The sequence below is a fragment of the Microcaecilia unicolor genome, chromosome 10 (assembly GCF_901765095.1).
Source record: "Microcaecilia unicolor chromosome 10, aMicUni1.1, whole genome shotgun sequence".
In the NCBI taxonomy this organism is placed as follows: Eukaryota; Metazoa; Chordata; class Amphibia; order Gymnophiona; family Siphonopidae; genus Microcaecilia; species Microcaecilia unicolor.
The window spans coordinates 126,059,510-126,077,546 of record NC_044040.1 but is presented as its reverse complement, the minus strand read 5'-3'; the positions used below and the strand labels follow the sequence as shown (position 1 = coordinate 126,077,546).

The 18,037-nt window shown below is 44.9% G+C and overlaps 1 protein-coding gene across 3 annotated transcripts in view; it reads left to right on the top strand.

Annotated features, from left to right (window-relative positions):
* Window positions 1–18,037, top strand: part of KLHL24 (kelch like family member 24) — a 451,642-nt gene that overhangs the window by 79,081 nt on the left and 354,524 nt on the right. For all 3 annotated transcript variants that reach the window (XM_030216184.1, XM_030216186.1, XM_030216187.1), the window contains exon 2: window positions 5,639–6,649. In XM_030216184.1, the coding sequence (XP_030072044.1) occupies window positions 5,730–6,649 (920 nt within the window). In that variant the 5' untranslated portion in view covers window positions 5,639–5,729. The remainder of the gene's footprint in view (window positions 1–5,638; window positions 6,650–18,037) is intronic.

The following is an 18,037-nucleotide window of genomic DNA, read 5'->3' as shown; positions in this document are numbered from 1 at the left end:
ATAACCAACAACCATTAAACTTTCAAAACTGTAGAAATTCTCATTGCCAAAGTATCTCGGCCTCAAGTAGTCTGTTGATTCAACCACTCCGATGCCGCCTCCGGCTGTGTAAATGAAGTCCATGTGCCATTCAGTAGGACCCGCAGAGTGGCCGGGTATTGCAACGTAAATCTGTGCTGTTGTTCCACTAATTGAGAGCACACAGGTGAGAAAGCCCTGCGCTGCGCTGCCAGTGCAGCGGAATAGTCCTGGAAGATGCGCACAGTATTTCCGTCATATTGCGTTGTGTCTCTTTTAGCTTTAAAGGCTTTTAGTACCGCCGCTTTTTGGGAATAACTGTGGATTTTGGCGATTACCACTCTTGGGCGGTTGTCCCGCGGCGATTTGGGGCCCACTCTGTGTGCTCGTTCCAAGCGGATATGGCGCCCCTCCCCCGCCTCCGGGAATGTGGCCTGCAGCCAGGTTTCGAGGGTCTGTTTTAACTGCGCGTCTGCCAATGCTTCAGAAAATCCCACAAATCTTGTCACGACGTGATCAGTTTTCTAAGTCCTCAACTTTTTGATTACATTCCTGTAGCAGATGAGATAGCCGTTCCAGTTCCCTTGTGCACTCCTCCTGGCCGTCCTCCACCTCCGCCACCCTCACCTCCAGCTCACCTGTGTGTCTGGTTAATTCTGATGTTAGAGCGGTGATCCCTGCGATCTGCTCCGATAGGTGGTCAAATTTCGGATCCAGGGCAAGCACCACCGCAGCTGTAAGGTCCGGGATAAGGGAGTCAGAGGGTGGGCAGGGGGGCGCCGCCACCGGGGATTTCGCCGCCATATTGTATTTGCCAAGCTTTTGCTTCTCATCCTTTTTCTTCACGGTTTTTGTTACTTGTGCCATCGCGGATCGAGTTAAATATTTGTCCATGTAAGAGGAAGATTTATGGTGAGTTTAGCGCAGTTTAATGGCGAGAGAAGCGGCGAATTTCAATGTTTTCGGACGGGGCTCCGAGCAGCTCCGGTTTCACATGTCCGTCCCTGCTCACCGCATCACGTGACCCTCCTGGAAAATTTTTATCGGAGATCCCTCATACGTGAGTGAGTCTCGCTTTAGCCTGAAACCCCGTATGATTTCTTCTTTATGTAGGTAGTTGTGCACTTTTATAATAACAATTCTAGGTCGTTGCATGCCCTGTTGCCAGCGTCCTAGCCTATGGGCTCATTCTATGCACAACTCCCCATAGCTATCAGAAAGGGCCAGTTCCTTTTTCAGCCATTGTTCCAGGAGGTATCCTAGCGATTTCTCTGGGATTTTTTCAGGGAGGCCAACAAGTCTCAAGTTGCACCTTCGTGCCCAATTTTCCATGTCTTCCATTTTGTCTTGTTGCAATTTGAGCTGTTCCCTCAAACGTGAGATCTGTGTGTAATGTGATCCTGAATCCTCCACTGCTGAAATTCGATTTTCGGCTTCCCCCAGTCTCTTCTCTGTATCTGCCATGGAAGACTCCAAATTTTCCAACTGCCTAGCCAATAAATCAAATCTCGGACTTAAAGCAGCGCTCACCGCCGATGTAATCTGCGCCAGTTTTTTTTCTGTGATTTATTCTGTACCTGCGCTTTTCGTGTCCGCCATTTTATGGCTGGGTTTGGGCGGAGATAATTTCTCTTTATCAAATTTCGTTCCTCTGCGGGTAGTTCCAGAGGGCATGGGTTTCAGAAATTGCTCCATGCACAGGATAAGATAATCCACAAGCAGCCTCCTCACACCCAAGCAACAGGCTCGACAAGGAACTCAGTTCAATATAACTTTAAGTGCAGTGTCTAGTATGGGTGTCTCAGTTCGTTTCGCTGTAACACAAAAATATTCTTTCAAATGCCCCTAGGATTGTTGGCTGGGTTGTTGGCTGGATTCCCTGCTGAAATCGCTCCTGATTTCAATTGCGCTTGGGGGGGGGGGGGACTTCTTTGGCCCACCATGTACTCTCCTACATGCTCTTGACCCCGTTTTGCAGATGCTGCGCGGAGAGGTGCCCTCCGTAAGTCGCCATCAATAATTATTGTACCCTATCAGGGGGTGTTTCCGTATCTTCCCACCTCAGGGTTGCACTCTGCGTTCCGCAGCTGATTTTCACCGCGCCCGATATTTCAACTTTACCATCCCTGGGTGCTCGTCGGCTTTGAGGGCATAGCTGACCCGTCGGGTTCCTCTCGTTCTCCCCTCAATTTCGTCTCTTTTGCGGTGTGATGTCTCTCCCCTTTCTGCGCACCTTTCAGCTGCCCTGCTCACCATTCGGCCCGGTTCCAACTCGGGTTCCGTCTCCCGCCTTAGGCCGCCATCTTAGGTCTGGATCCGCAGGTGTCGCGTTCGCGGTCCCTCTCGCTGTTACCGCCGGCAGTGAGGAGCATCTGCGCCGTTCGTGCTACCTTTACCCTCCGGTATCGGTAAAAGCCCTTGGGTCGGGTCCGACGCTGTCATGGTCGGGGCTTCATTTGTGGCGCGACGGAGCTCACAGCATAGCCGCCATCTTGCTGCTCGGCTCCACCGGAAGTCGCTTAGCGGGGTTTAAAAAGATTTGAATAACTTCCTAAAAGAATAGTCCTTAAGCCATTATTAAGGTGGACTTGGGGTAAATCCACTGCTTATAAGCAGCATAACATATATTGTACTGTTTTGGAATCTTGCCAGGTACTTGTAACCTGGATTGGCCACTGTTGGAAACAGGATGCTGGGCTTGATGGACCTTTTGTCTTTCCTAGTATGACAACGCTTATATTCTTATATTCTTTTGTTCTTATTTTTTGATACGTGATAATAAATCTTAATTTATCATAGAGAACTGTTTTTTTTTCTTTTTCAGTATTACTACAATGTCTGGTTTTCTTGAGTCACACTTTCTATCGGTTGGAATGGGAATATCCCAGGTGAATACAGCTTATTCTCCTGTGCACAATTCTGTTTGCATCATGATCCCAGTTTTTTTCCTCTGGTACTACAGTATTAGTGTTTAAACAGCTTCCATTGGAGGAGCCATGTGCCTTATTGTGCCTTTCTATGTACAGGCCTTCTCCCTTTGGCATCTTACACCTGGCAATGTGTAACTGCTTCCATTTCAGAGCTACAGATGATCATTTATTTGTAGCCTAATGGTTAGTGCAGTGGCCTGAGAGCCAGGGAAATGGGTTTGATTCCCACTGCAGCTCCTTGTGACTCTGGGCAAGTCACTTAATCCTCCATTTCCCAGGTACAAAATAAGTACAAGTATATAATATATAAACCACTTTGATTCTAACCACCAAAAAGAGTATATTTTTTTATTTTTGTTACATTTGTACCCCGCGCTTTCCCACTCATGGCAGGCTCAATGCGGCGTACATATTGTATACAGGTACTTATTTGTACCTGGGGCAATGGAGGGTTAAGTGACTTGCCCAGAGTCACAAGGAGCTGCCTGTGCCTGAAGTGGGAATTGAACTCAGTTCCTCAGTTCCCCAGGACCAAAGTCCACCACCCTAACCACTAGGCCACTCCTCTCACTCTCACCCCCTTTCCTTTCCCTTTAGTTATTGTATATTGGCTGTGAGTCATCCTGTCTGTAGTCCAAATGTGCTGTGCTGCAGTTATCAGTCTCATTTTTAGGTATATGTTCACCTCTCCTTATTCTGTTGACCTTTCTTTACTATTCACTATATGGGGAAGTTGAAGAAATCCCTCGATAAGAAGTTGTTAGTACATCATTGGAGCAGGAGACTGTTGTACTGTCATGGTTGTGCCCATGCTTCGTGCTCTCCTTCCTCTCGCCACCTGGTGGCCAGACCTGGTGGCTGCAATGGACTGTCTGGTTATTGTCACCCGTTCCAGCTTTCAGTCCGGTCCGGATCTTCCGGGCTGCCAGACTTGCTTGCTTTGGTTGAACCTACTACAGCCGTAGTTGCCTGGTGTTTGCTGCAGTGAGTCTCAGCTGCTGCTGGGCTTATTAGCCAGTTGGAAATTCTCTGCTTTGCCTTTGCATTGCCTAAGGCCCTGGTATGTTGGGGGTGCTGGTGCACTTCTGCCTAGTCCAGTTATAGTTTGTAATACTTGCCTGATTCTAGTTTAGTCTTTGTGTAGCTTTGTGTTCTGTATTGCTTGTTTCCCAGTATTGTTTCTTGTTTGTATGTCTTTGTCTAGTTCTTGGTTGCCTGTGTTTGTTCAGTGGCTGCTTGCAGCTTTCAGTTCTGTCTCTTGTCTATCAGTGTTTATTCCCTGTTTCAGTGGCTGCTTGCAGCTTTCAGTTCTGTCCCTTGTCTGTCTGAAAGTCCTAGTCTAGTATTCTGCCTAGCCTCCCTGTGTGTTTTAGTCCCTGTGTGTATCCTGCTGTTGTCCAGTTCCGGCCCTGTCCGGCAAGTCCTGCTGGCCACCTGCACCCAGGGGCTCAACTCCTGAGGAACGGTGGTCAAGTGCAGGTGAAGTCTAGCTAGCCCTGTCAGAGTTCTGTCTTATTGCTGTGTGGGGTGGTTTTGCCTGCCACTGCTGCTCCTCGGCAGTGGCCCAAGGGCTCATGATCCTAGTTCCTGCTTTTGGAAGACGTGACATGTAGAATTGGTCATTCTAAGTCACAAATGATTGAACTGGAGGAAGATTGATAGTACTTTTGCATGCACCAGCCTCTCCATATTCATGCTGGAACTTCATTCAGTATGAGCCCATGTTGACATTCAAATCTGCAGATGTGGAATGACATTCCCACGGCTAATCTGACACTCCAACTTTCTACTTGTCTTCAGATCATTATTCTTCTAGTTTGTACCATTAGAATTATTGTGCCAATGAAGCACACCTTGAGGGTAATTCTAAAATAAGGTGCCCATTAGAGGTGCTGGAAATGGCGCCTGTTTGAAACATATTCTATAAAGAATAGCAGGTACCTAAATCTCTCATAGAATACTAGCACAAATGGCTGAAAACGTGCATTTGTTAAAGTTGCAATCACATCAGCCATAGAGCTAGTGTAAATGCCTACACCTGGATGCTAGCACATATCCATGTAAATGATAGAATGCTATAATTTATACACATACTTGTACACTTTGCCCATACACGTGCCCACTGTCAAAGTAAATACCATTGAATCATGATGTGTACTTTCTCATTAGTCAGAAGTCTATAAGAGGTCATTTATATATGCATATGCCTTTCTGCTGCCTAAAACTAGGCAGATCCCTATAGAATTATCCCGCTAAGGCTTACATAATATCAGGATCAGTTTAAAAACTGCACAGAATTTAGAATATCATTATGATGTTATTATTCTTCTATGTCAAATGAGCACAGTCTAATGAGCATTCCACACAGAGGAATTTAAAGCTATATCTGTAATCACATAGCAAAACCCATGACTGTTCTGAGAAGGGAAAGTGCCCTTTCTTTTTTGGAATTCTAAGAAACTAAAAGGAGTTACATGATTCTGGTAATGTTTGGAGCATAATTTGTGTCTTCTCAAATGCTACTCATGGGGGAAGTCTGTGGAAGTAGAACAGCAGTTTGGACATTTCTGGTTACTGTGACTTTCTATGTTGGATTCAAAATCTATTTTGATAAACATTTTTATTATAATAGAGCAGCCTGTGTCTAATAGGATTTAGAACTGACTTGTTTTAATAATTCTGCCCCACAGCTCAGCTGGTAGAGACGTTCTTCTCTTGTACTGATCAATCAGTGGAGGAAGCAGCCTTTCCTTAACAACTGACTAGAGATCAGGCCTGAAAATGGTGCTAATATTGGGTCGGCGACTAAACAGACAAGATGTAGGGGTCCGGGATTCCCCAGCAACTAAACGGAAAATTTTTGAAATGGAACAGAAGTCATTAACAGGCCATGAAGTCTTTGACTTCTCATCAGGATCTTCCCATGCAGAAAGCATTCTCCAGGTATTTAATGAGTTCCGGGACAGCCGTTTGTTTACTGATGTCATCATTTGTGTGGAAGGAAGAGAATTTCCCTGTCATCGAGCAATTCTCTCTGCTTGCAGTAGCTACTTCAGAGCCATGTTTTGCAATGACCACCGAGAAAGCCGTGAAATGCTAGTGGAGATTAATGGAGTATTTGCTGAAGCTATGGATTGCTTTTTACAATATGTCTACACAGGGAAGGTGAAAATTACCACTGACAATGTGCAATATATTTTTGAAACATCCAGTCTTTTTCAGATAAATGTCCTTCGTGATGCTTGTGCCAAATTCTTGGAGGAGCAGTTGGATCCTTGCAATTGCCTTGGGATCCAGCGCTTTGCTGATACACACTCACTTAAAACTCTCTTCACCAAATGCAGAAATTATGCACAGCAGACATTTGAGGTTGTGGCCCAACATGAAGAGTTTCTAGAGCTTGACAAGGCTGAGCTTATAGATTACATTTGCAGTGATGATTTAGTTATCAGTAAAGAAGAGATGGTATTTGAAGCCGTTATGCGATGGGTATATCACCATGTTGACATAAGACGGCCCATGCTGCAGGAACTGCTGACACATGTCAGACTTCCATTATTGCATCCAAACTACTTTGTTCAGACAGTGGAGGTAGACCAGCTGATCCAGAATTCTCCTGATTGCTATCAGCTACTGCATGAAGCTCGACGGTATCACGTACTCGGGAATGAAATGATGTCTCCAAGGACTAGGCCTCGCAGGTGAGAGGGTTTCTTTGATTGTGTTTATTATTATTATTACTACTATTATTAGTTACTGTTTATGTCTTTCAGAGAGGGCATGTAGCTGGTAATCAAAATATAAATTTTTATTCCTATAATCAATGAGTTACAAATGGTGTAAGTTACTGATCAGTACATCCCAAGTCTTGGAGGATGCATGAACATTATTCATAAAACCTATTCTAGGGACATGAAAATACCTACTGTATTTGAATTTAATTCAACTACTGAGAAGGGTGTTGACTAACTCCAATCTAAACTGAGAAGAGATGTAAAGACAGGGTGGAAGTTACAGGTTCAGAAGTGCAGTGGGTTCCTTTTGCAATGGGTGTTAGCCGTAGTTTTATGCTCATAATATCCTCAAAATCACAATTAATTGACCAAAATAGTCTTCAAGGCGGGGCAACATATGAAATCCAAAGTAGGACAACCCAACGCTCAAAAAAGTTTTTAATGTTAAAGAATGAGCAGGCTCATGTGAATTCTATTAAGACCTCAGCAGCGACTTGTTTCACAAGGGCCACTCTACCCTTGATTCACCTTTGCGGATTCAGATATGGTCAGCGTGTGTTGGAAAATGGACCGAGCCCTGAAGCAGCATTTGTGAAACATGCCGCATATAGGCTAGAAGTCTCATACAGAGTGAATCTTCATGCTGAAGCTAAGTAGCATTGATTCAATATTTTCATTCTGAAAAAAGATTCTGAAAAAATATGATCTTTGGATATAAATTATTAAAATGCAAGGAAGTTCTAATTGCTGTTGACTTGTGAAGAGGCAGACAAATCAAGAGTAGAGTGGTCCTTGTGAAACAAGTCGCTGCTGAAGTCTTAATAGAATTCACGTGAGCCTGCTTATTCTTTAACATTCAAATTAATTAAAAAAACTTTTGAGCATTGGGTTGTCCTACTTTGAACAATATTCACAAAGTAAGATATAAGTAGTCTCATATATTAACATAGCTCTTGAGCTGAAAGTATTAATGACATTTGTTCCCAAATAAAGTGGAAGCAAACTAAGGACTGGGATCATGACAGGTCCAATGCACAGAAATGAGTTGCATTACATTTTAATATGTATGAAATAAGCATTTTAATTGTCTTTCTCTTGGGAGCAGTGGCATAGCTACATGGGGGCCTGGGCCCCCCCCCAAATTTCCTCTGGGCCCCTGGTTTTGCTGGCGGGGGTCCCCAACCCCCACCAGCTGAAGCGTTGTCCAGCGCCAGTCTCTGGTGCCGCCACGTTGCCTGCCCTGCTCTGTCTTCCCCTCACGTCCAGCATGCTCCTTTTAGTGAAACTGAGCATGCTCAATTTCACTAAAAGGAGCATGTAGGATGTGAGGGGAAGACAGAGCAGGGCCGGTGCTGGAAAACACTTCAGCTGGTGAGGGTTGGGGACCCATACCACCCAAAATGGCCACGAGAGTTGAAGCGGCCTCGCGAGACTTCAACTCTCGGTGGCCATTTTGAATCCCGAGACCATCACAGCAACAGGATACAGGGCAAGGGCAGTGCTCCGGGCAGGAAAGAGGGGGCTCTTTCCTGCCCCGAAGAGGTCACTAGACCATCAGAGCAGTTGATAGTAAGAAGGGGAGAGGAGGAGTCTCGGGGGAGGGGAGGTGATGGGGGGCAGGGGAGGGGGTGACAGGGGGCAGGGTGTGGGTGGGGCAGGGGCGGGGCATGTAACCTCTTTTTGAGAGGACAAAATATGGTAACCCTAGATTTACTATCAAACTGTTTATCCTGCCTGAGTGGAGCCTCTGGTTTATTACATACCCCCCTCTTTAAGCTATTGTGACTTTCGCTGTATTTCCAATCTGTACCAGAGAGTCTGCAATACAGGGTAGGGTGTCAGCGTTCCCTAGTAAATTCCCTCATGGGCGTAGTTTGGGGGGGGGCGAGGGGGGCATGCCCCCCCAAATGACACCCAGTGCTTTTTTTTGTGCCGGTATTGGCGGGCGGCGGTAGTAAAAGCAGCAAGCAGGCAGGCAGGCTTGACTCTGTCCTTCGCTTCCCTGCCCTCTCTGTGTCCCGCCTTCCTCTGATGTCATTTCCTTTCGGGTGGGAGGCTGAGAGGGCAGGGAAGCGAAGGACGGAGTCGAGCCTGCCTGCTTGCTTTTACTACCGCTGCCCGCCAGTTCGCCGCTGCAACTTCGGTAGTAGAGAGTGGCGTGGAATGAGCCAGCCTATCTAGTCCCACTGTAAGGAAGGAAGCCATTTTGGAAATCTCTGTTTCCACTCCCCCACGCAGCTGTCGCCGTTCACTCAAAACACAGCAAGCAAACCTGTGAGCTGCTGCATCCACTTTCCTGCTTATAATCGAAAGAGAAAAATGCCTATATTGCGACCCAAATCGGGAAATGGGCGTCTTTCTCCCATGGGCGCCCAAATCGGTATAATCGAAAGCCGATTTTAGGCGTTTCCCACTGCAATCTGTCGCGGAAACGGGTAAAGTTGACAGGGGCGTGTCGGAGGCGTGGTGAAGGTGGAACTGGGGCGTGGTTATCGGCCAAGGAGAGATGGGCGTCTTTAGCTGATAATCGAAAAAAAGGCGTTTTTACCGCGATTTGGGTCACTTTTTTGGACCCTTTTTTTTTCACGAACAAGTCCCAAAAAAGTGCCCCAACTGCCCAGATGACCACTGGAGGGAATCGGGGATGACCTCCCCGGACTCCCCCAGTGGTCACTAACCCCCTCCCACCAAAAAAACCCACTTTAAAAACTTTTTTTCCAGCCTCTATGCCAGCCTCAAATGCCGTACCCACCTCTATGACAGCAGAATGAGTTCTATCCTGTGATAGCCTTTCCCTGGTTCTGATGTGGCTCTCGGGTGAGTGTGACACCTTTTCTGTTATGCGCACTGCAGAGTCACATCAGCAGTGCATTGTGGTGGGTGTAGGGTATTGGTCTCCGTGATTCCACTAGCTTGTGGCAAATGCTCACGATGTTGGTAGTTGGTAGGCTCTACTGCCATGGTGCTTTTCACCCTGCTTACTGGGTCAGAGTGTGCCCTGTTTTGTTTCCAGTAGTCCATGAGGTAATGGCCATTTTTGTAAGCCAGTTTTATATCCCTTTCACGTGTTAGCCACGTTAGAGAACTTAGTTCTTCCATTGAATGTGGCTGAAAGAGGGCATTGTACAGCATTCTGCCAGCTCATACCTACTGCTAATCTCAGTACCAGGGAGACTCGTTGCCAGTGGGGCATAACCTCTGATCTGCAGTTAACTGTGAGTAAGCGTGCTTATTTCAATAAAGGACGTTTTCGGAGAGATTAGTCTTCAGGTGTCAACTGGTGTGCCAATGTTATATAGCAGCAACAAGTCCTAGAGGCCTGCATGTATGCAGGTCCCTGGAGCACTTTTAGTGGGTACCACAGTGCACTTCAGCCAGGTGGACCCAGGCCCATCCCCCCCCTACCTGTAACACTTGTGCTGGTAAATGGGAGGTCTCCAAAACCCACTGTACCCACATGTAGGTGCCCCCTTCACCCCTAAGAGCTATGGTAGTGTTGTACATTTGTGGGTAGTGGGTTTTGGGGGAAGGGGGGTTGGGTGCTCAGCACCCGTGGTAAGGGAGCTATGCATGTGGGAGCTGTTTCTGAAGTCCACCGCACTGACCTCTAGGGTGCCCAGTTGGTGTCCTGGCATATCAGGGGGGCCAGTGTACTATGAATCCTGGCCCCTCCCATGGCCAAATGGCTCGGATTAGGACGTTTTTGAGCTGGGCGTTTTTAGTTTCCATTATCGCTAAAAAAACCAAACACCCAGCTGAAAAACGTCCATTTTTTCAAACATACGGTCTGTCCCGTCTCTTCATGTACCCGTTTTCAGACATAGACGCCCATGGAGATAGGCATTCGCGTTCGATTATGCCCCTCTGTCATTCTTTATTGTTGGTCCATCTTTAACAAGTCTAACACTGTTTTTGTTGGGTAGGCAGTGCCTTACAAAGTGAAGGAGAAAATAAATAATTGAATATCACTAAAACAACGTCAAAAATTATTGTAGCTAGTAGAAACAGCAATTATAAATTCTGTAGTTTGTGCTCATTTTTCTTCACTGTTATTCTATACAATTCAGATGGCCAGATTTCAGTGAGAATATTCTGTTTCCTGATGGGTTCATCTTAACTGTCTGATTGTAATCTGCCTGGGAAGCCTAGTGTTTATAAAGACGATGGAATATATTAAAATTAAATGGAAGTAGAATTAAACTCTCCTTTCATTGGGGCACATGGAATCACATCCTCATCTGTTTTGTAGGTTTACCCTGGACATGGATGGGAGGGTAGGGCAGGGGAGAGTTGCTGGACATGGATGGATGGAGGGAAGGGCAGGAGAAATGTTGGAGGGAAGGAAAGACAGAGGAAGGAGATACACATGGTTGGAGGGGAAGGGAGAGAGGAGAAATGCTGGACTTGAATGGAGGAGAGGGAAGACAGAGGAAGGAGATGCACAAGGATGGTGGGAGGGGAGAGAGTTGACATGCTGGACATGGATGGAGAGGAGGGAAAGAGAGGAAGTGAGATGAACATGGATGGAGGGGAGGGGGAGAGGAAAAATGCTGTACATGGATGGAGGGGAGGAAGACAGAGGAGGGAAGCCGGCAGCGGCGCACGCAGCAGGAGTACGGCCCCACGCACGTTTGTATTATTGTAACCAGTGGAAGAATTTTTTATTTATTTATTTAGTACCTGGCATCTGGGAGCTGAGGAAGGCTCTGGGATGCATGCGCAAGTAGTGTCAATGGAGACCTGCACTGACACTGGCAAGTTTAAAAATACTGAAAATATATTTTAAAAGGAATGCCATGTAATTAAATGATAGAACTCAGGACCTGGGAGTTTGTATTGGCTGGCATAAGGTTATATTTGTATAGGTGTTTGGGGGTCATTTTAAGTAACAGTGAGGCATATTTTCAAGCACTTAGCCTTCCAAAGTTCCATAGAAACCTGTGGAACTTTGTAAGGCTAAGTGCTTTGAAAATATGCCATATAGTAACATAGTAGATGACGGCAGAAAAAGACCTTCACGGTCCATCCAGTCTGCCCAACAAGATAAACTCACATGTGCTACTTTTTATGTATACGAACTAACCGACTTCCGCAAACTATTAAAGACCCATCTCTTTGAAAAAAATCTATCGAAAGGGTCAAAACACATGAAGTCCACACACACTGTTAGCAATGCATCAATACATTCTCTTCTGTACTCTTATCCTCCGCAATTTTAACATATTTAAACCTTAATTTACAGGTAAAAAATAGAAAATATTATACCCGAACATTCTCATACTATTGCTCTGTTGCCCTATCAGTATCCGTTGTTCTTCTATTGTTTAGTTGTTCTTTTCCATTGTTTTATTCCCCTTAACGATACTTGGACTTTGTTTTAACTTAACTCCTCACAATGTAACCATAATCATGTTGTAACAGATTGTACTTCCATCATTACAATGTATTGTAAGCCACACTGAGCCCGCAAATAGGTGGGAAAATGTGGGATACAAATGCAATAAATAAATAAATAAATACATAAATAAATACCCTACCTTGATTTGTACCTGTCCTCTTCAGGGCACAGACCGTATAAGTGAAAATGTTTAGAGGGTAAACTTCAGGGCATGGCTCTGATCTGACTCATATGGTTTTAAATCCACAAATGAGGGTTTAAGGTATTATTTTTGATGAGAAATGTAAACTGGAATCTCTGTATGGAAATATGGTCTCAAATAGAGCGCTCTGATTGGATGCACTGCTCTTGTTAGGGTTTTGCTTGGTGACAGTTGGAGGAGAGCAACAGAAGATCCTGATGAGAGAAGACCTGTTTTCCTTTTCTGTTTGTGTGTGAGAGGTGCTTGATGAAAGGATTTGATAGAATTTGCATGAAATAATAAAAGAGTGATTGAGATCACTATAACTGAAAGTACTGAGGGTTTCAGAGGTTTGTACTGTGGTAAAAGGAAACTGATTTCCCTGCTTCTGGGAGGAAGGTTGTGCTCTTTAGATTATTTTAATTATATTGATATTATTTAAAAAGGAGGGGAAAATAAGAGAGCACTGTTTTAAGGGGAACTTTATTGGGTAAGTGTTAATGAGCAGAAATATCCCATGGTTTTCTGGGGCTGTTTAATGAACATGGAGAATTGATATGATATGATTGCTGAGGGATATTTGTTGGGTTACAAAGAGAAGGAATATTTGAGTTAAATAGGGTAATGCTTAATTCTGTACTTGACAAATAATTAAATTACCTGGTATTAGAAATCAGAATAGAAAGTAACTGAAACCAAATCTCTTGTGGCTGTCTGTATTTCAGTGAGACTGTGAGTGTGAATGTTTTGAATGTTCCTCCATTTTAGCAAACCCTGTGAAGAAGAACTGTTCCTTCTGCTCTCTTTAGTTAGGGATTTAAACTTAAAAGTTAAATAAAATAAGTCAGGAACATAGACAAAGGAAATTTACTTTATTTTATTTTGTTTATAGTAGAATACAGTCCAGGTGCCAGCAACAGGCAGGCTCACATATAGATGCTCACAGTACAGGGAGGTAGAATCTCTCCTGTTATTTTCTTTATAGAATAAGTTTAGGAAGAAGTTCAAGTGAGAGTCATCCAAGACAGATGAAGTGTTCCTGGAGACAAGAAAGCAGGAAATCCAGCTAAGTACCAAAGAGAAGACAACTAAATGCAACTCTGAAAATTAAAGAGAGACACTTTGCACTTACACCAAACATTTATACTTACCACGAAGATCTGGGGATCTGGGAAAGGGGAAAAAAAGAAAAAGGGGTTAAATTAGATAGATTTAATCACTCCTTAACTAGACAATTAATCTGAAATATTTTAAATGTTTACTTACCTGAAGAAGGAATTCATGAGGGAGAAAAAGAAGAGAATTGGGTAGATAAACAACACAACAAAAGCAACTACTCCACAATAACCACACCAGACTGTTCTCTCCCTGTCGCACAAAATCTAAAAATTCTTGGAGTCACCATCGACCAAAACCTCACACTCAATACTCACGTGAAGAACACAACGAAAAAGATGTTCCACGCCATGTGGAAACTGAAAAGAGTAAAACCTTTCTTCCCAAGATATATCTTCCGTACCTTGGTACAGTCATTGGTAATAAGTCATCTGGACTACTGTAATGCACAGTACACTGGCTGCAAAGAACAGACTATCAAAAAACTCCAAACAGCCCAGAATACCGCCGCCAGACTCATATTTGGAAAAACCAAATATGAAAATGCAAAACCCCTAAGAGAGAAACTTCACTGGCTCCCACTCAAGGAACGAGTTGCGTTTAAGATCTGCACAATTGTACACAAAATCATTCACGCAGATGCCCCAATCTACATGCTAAACTTTGTGGACCTGCCTCCCAGAAATGCCATAAGATCATCCCGCAAATTTCTCAATCTGCACTTCCCCAGCTGTAAAGGATTAAAATACAAGCTGATACACGCCACCACCTTCTCTTACATGAGCACACAATTGTGGAATGCATTACCTACAGCCTGAAGCTATTGATGAAATAACTAACTTCCGTAAATCTCTTAAGACGCATCTATTCAACAGGGCCTACAAAGAGAACCTATAGCCTTACAAAATTACCTCACCAACTCACCCAGTTATTACAGTCCACCTTATATCTTGCCTAACACCTTCCTTCTCTCTTCCCTCACCTAATCTTTGTACATTACTAATTGTATCTGATATCATGGAATGATTATGTCACAACCAAACTCTGTAAGCCACATTGAGCCTGCAAATAGGTGGGAAAATGTGGGATACAAATGCAATAAATAAATAATAAATAAATAAAAGTTTATGAAAGAAATTGAAGTAAGTTCTGTGAATGGGTACATTAGATACTTACCTGTTTAGAATACAATTGATTCCTATTAAAAGAGAATCCAAGTTAGAGTGTAATAACTGGATCCAGTAGGGGTTTAAATATTTAGAGTGTTCATTATGCTTCAGTTTTTTAACCAGTTTTGATTAGTTATATAACCATTTCAGTGCAACAGATTTATACATGTGCACTATAATAAATAAGTTGTTATAGACTACCTGGATGTTGGGCTCAGCATTTGTGTGCATCAAATTGATTCTCTCTATAATAATTACCTTTAATGTATTCATCCGGTAACATCTTTCTCAGGATGATGTTGGTTTATGTTCACTTTGCCTTTTCGTGAGCTACACACAGTAAACCTCGGCTCACATGACTACATACAAGAGGGATAATTGAACTGTGTGTTGTTTGCAGGACAGGCGGGGACATTATGCTTTGCCAGGGAGGGGGAGGGAGGGATGTGAGAGAGCGAGAGTGCAGAGAAGGAAAGGGAAAGAGCATGTAAGTTCACGGTTCCTCCAGGCTGCCAGTAGGAGAGAGAGAGAGAGATGGGAGATGCTGCGAAGGGGGGGGGGGGAGACGCTGGATAGAAGGGGGAAGGGGATGGAAAGAAACAGGATGGGCAGGGGAGGGAGGAGAATTGCTGGACAACAGGGATTGATGGAGGGGACAGGGGAGAGAGGAAATTTGCTGGAGATGGATGGAGGAGAAGGCAGGGGAAAATGGAGAGTTGCTGGACATGGATGGATGGAGAGGAGGGCAGGGGAGAGAATAGAAATCGCTGGATATGGAGCAGAGGGCAGGGGAAGGAGGAGAATTGCTGGACATGGATGGATGGAAGGGAAAGGGGAGAGAGGAAATTTGCTAGATTTGGATGGATGGAGGAGAGGGCAGGGGAGAATAGAGAGTTGCTGGATATGGATGGATGGAGGGGAGAGAGGAGAATTGCTGAACATGGATGGATGAATGGAGGGGGCAGGGGACAGAGGACATTTGCTGGATATGGGGGATGGAGGAGAGGGCAGGGGAGAATGGAGAGTTGCTGGACGGATGGATGGAGGGGGCGAGAAGTCAGGAAGAGATGCACATGGATGGAGGGAGGGAGAGGAGAAATGCTGGACTTGCATGGAGTGGCAGGCAGGGAAGAGAGGAGAAATGTTGGACAAGGATGGAGGGAAGGAAAGACAAAGGAAGGAGATGTACATGGATGGAGGGAAGGGATCGAGAGGAGAAATGCTGGACATGGATGGAGGGGAGGAAGACAGGAAGTAGATGCACATGGATGGAGGGGAGTGAGGAGAAATGCTGGATATGGATGGAGGGGAGGGAAGACAGGAAGTAGATGCACATGGATGGAGGGAGGTGAGGAGAAATGCTGGATAGGATGGAGGGAAAACTGCTGAGTTTAAGGGCTGGTTTGGAGCACGTTGAGGGCAGATACTGAAACTCGAGGAAGGATAGGGACAGGGCTACAGATGGTAGACAGGATGCATAAGGACACAGGGGATGGTGGACATGTGAGAGAAAAAATATCAAATGGAAAGAAGACAGTGCATAAAACAGAAGACAGTGGACCAAAGCGAATAGAAAAACTAACTGATCAGACAACAAAGGTAGAAAAAAGTATTTTATTCAGAATTATTAATTGGAATATGTCAGCTTTTTGAAATGTGCATCTGTGATCTTTTACTACTACTACTACTACTATTTAGCATTTCTATAGCGCTACAAGGCATACGCAGCGCTGCACAAACATAGAAGAAAGACAGTCCCTGCTCAAAGAGCTTACAATCTAATAGACAAAACATAACTAAAGTAAGCAAATCAAATCGATTAATGTGAACGGGAAGGAAGAGAGTAGGGTAGGTGGAGGCAAGTGGTTACAAGTGGTTACGAGTCAAAAGCAATGTTAAGAGGTGGCTTTCAGTCTAGATTTAAAGGTGACCAAGGATGGGGCAAGACGTAGGGGCTCAGGAAGTTTATTCCAGGCGTAGGGTGCAGCGAGACAGAAGGCGCGAAGTCTGGAGTTGCAGTAGTGCAGAAGGGAACAGATAAGAAGGATTTATCCATGGAGCGGAGTGCACGGGAAGGGGTGTAGGGAAGGACGAGTGTGGAGAGATACTGGGGAGCAGCAGAGTGAGTACATTTATAGGTTAGTAGAAGAAGTTGAACAGGATGCGAAAACGGATAGGGAGCCAGTGAAGGGTCTTTAGGAGAGGGTAGTATGAGTTAAAGCGACCCTGGCGGAAGATGAGACGGGCAGCAGAGTTTTGAACCGAATGGAGAGGGGAGAGGGTGACTAAGTGGGAGGCCAGCAAAAAGCAGATTGCAGTAGTCTAAACGAGAGGTGACAGGGTGTGGATGAGGGTTTTGGTAGAGTGCTCGGAAAGAAAGGGGCGGATTTTACGGATGTTGTAAAGAAAGAAACGACAGGTCTTGGCAATCTGCTGGATATGAGCAGAGAAGGAGAGAGAAGAGTCAAGATGACCCCAAGGTTCGAGCTGAGGAGACAGGGAGAATGAGAGAGCCATGTAAGTTTTGTATGTAAGTTTCAATTTTTCTGGTATTGCTGCATACTGAGTCTGACTTCTTGAGGTAACTTTCCAGTTCAGTATTTTGCCTTCATATTTTTTATTTCTCTAGTTCCTTGTGTCATGTCTGTTTGTTTTTCTTTTGTGATCAAGGTGCAATATTCTGCTAGCGTGTAGTATTTGCAGTAGAGAGTTGCACGGGGACAGAAATCTTACCCATCCCCGCCCGTCCTCGCTGGAATCTTACCCGTCCCACCCATCCCCCACTGGAATCTTACCCATCCCCGCAAAAATTTAAACCATCCCAACCCGTCCCCACCCGTCCCCGCAAGAATTTAACCCATCCCCGCCCATCCCCGTAAGAATTTAATAGTACATAAAAGAAAGTTCCAGTCAGCCTCCCTCAGTCTCTCTCTGGATTTGAGCCACAGCACTGTAGGCAAGGAAGGAACGGAAGTTGGAACTTGGAACACTCTGGTGCGCACATGTAAGATTTGTCTCTGATTCACTGGCAGTGTGTGCTGAAAGGTCGCCACATGCACGCGCCAGTAGGTCAGGTGACATCTGATTCTCGTGCCTGTGTCAGAGCTGAGGTCTGTGCACCAGCCTGGGAGCAAAGAGGATTAATCGTAACATAGTAAGTGACAGCAAATAGACCTGAACGGTCCATCCACTCTGCCCCAATAGTAACACTCATGATCAATTCATCATTAAATCAACGAGTGTGATTATTATTAACTTGATTATTGTCTTCTCTTTCGTGTTTCTGGAACAAGGACCACAGAAGCTCTATCTGGCCCCCATCCTTATGTTCCAACTGCTGGAGTTGCCATCGAAGCCCATTCCAGCCTATTCATGTTCTCATTTGTGGGACACAGACCATAAAGTCTGTCCAGCACTGTCCTCATGTTCAGCCACTAAAGTTGCTGTCTAAGCCCTTTCCAGCCCATCCTACACCAGATTGCATGTATGAG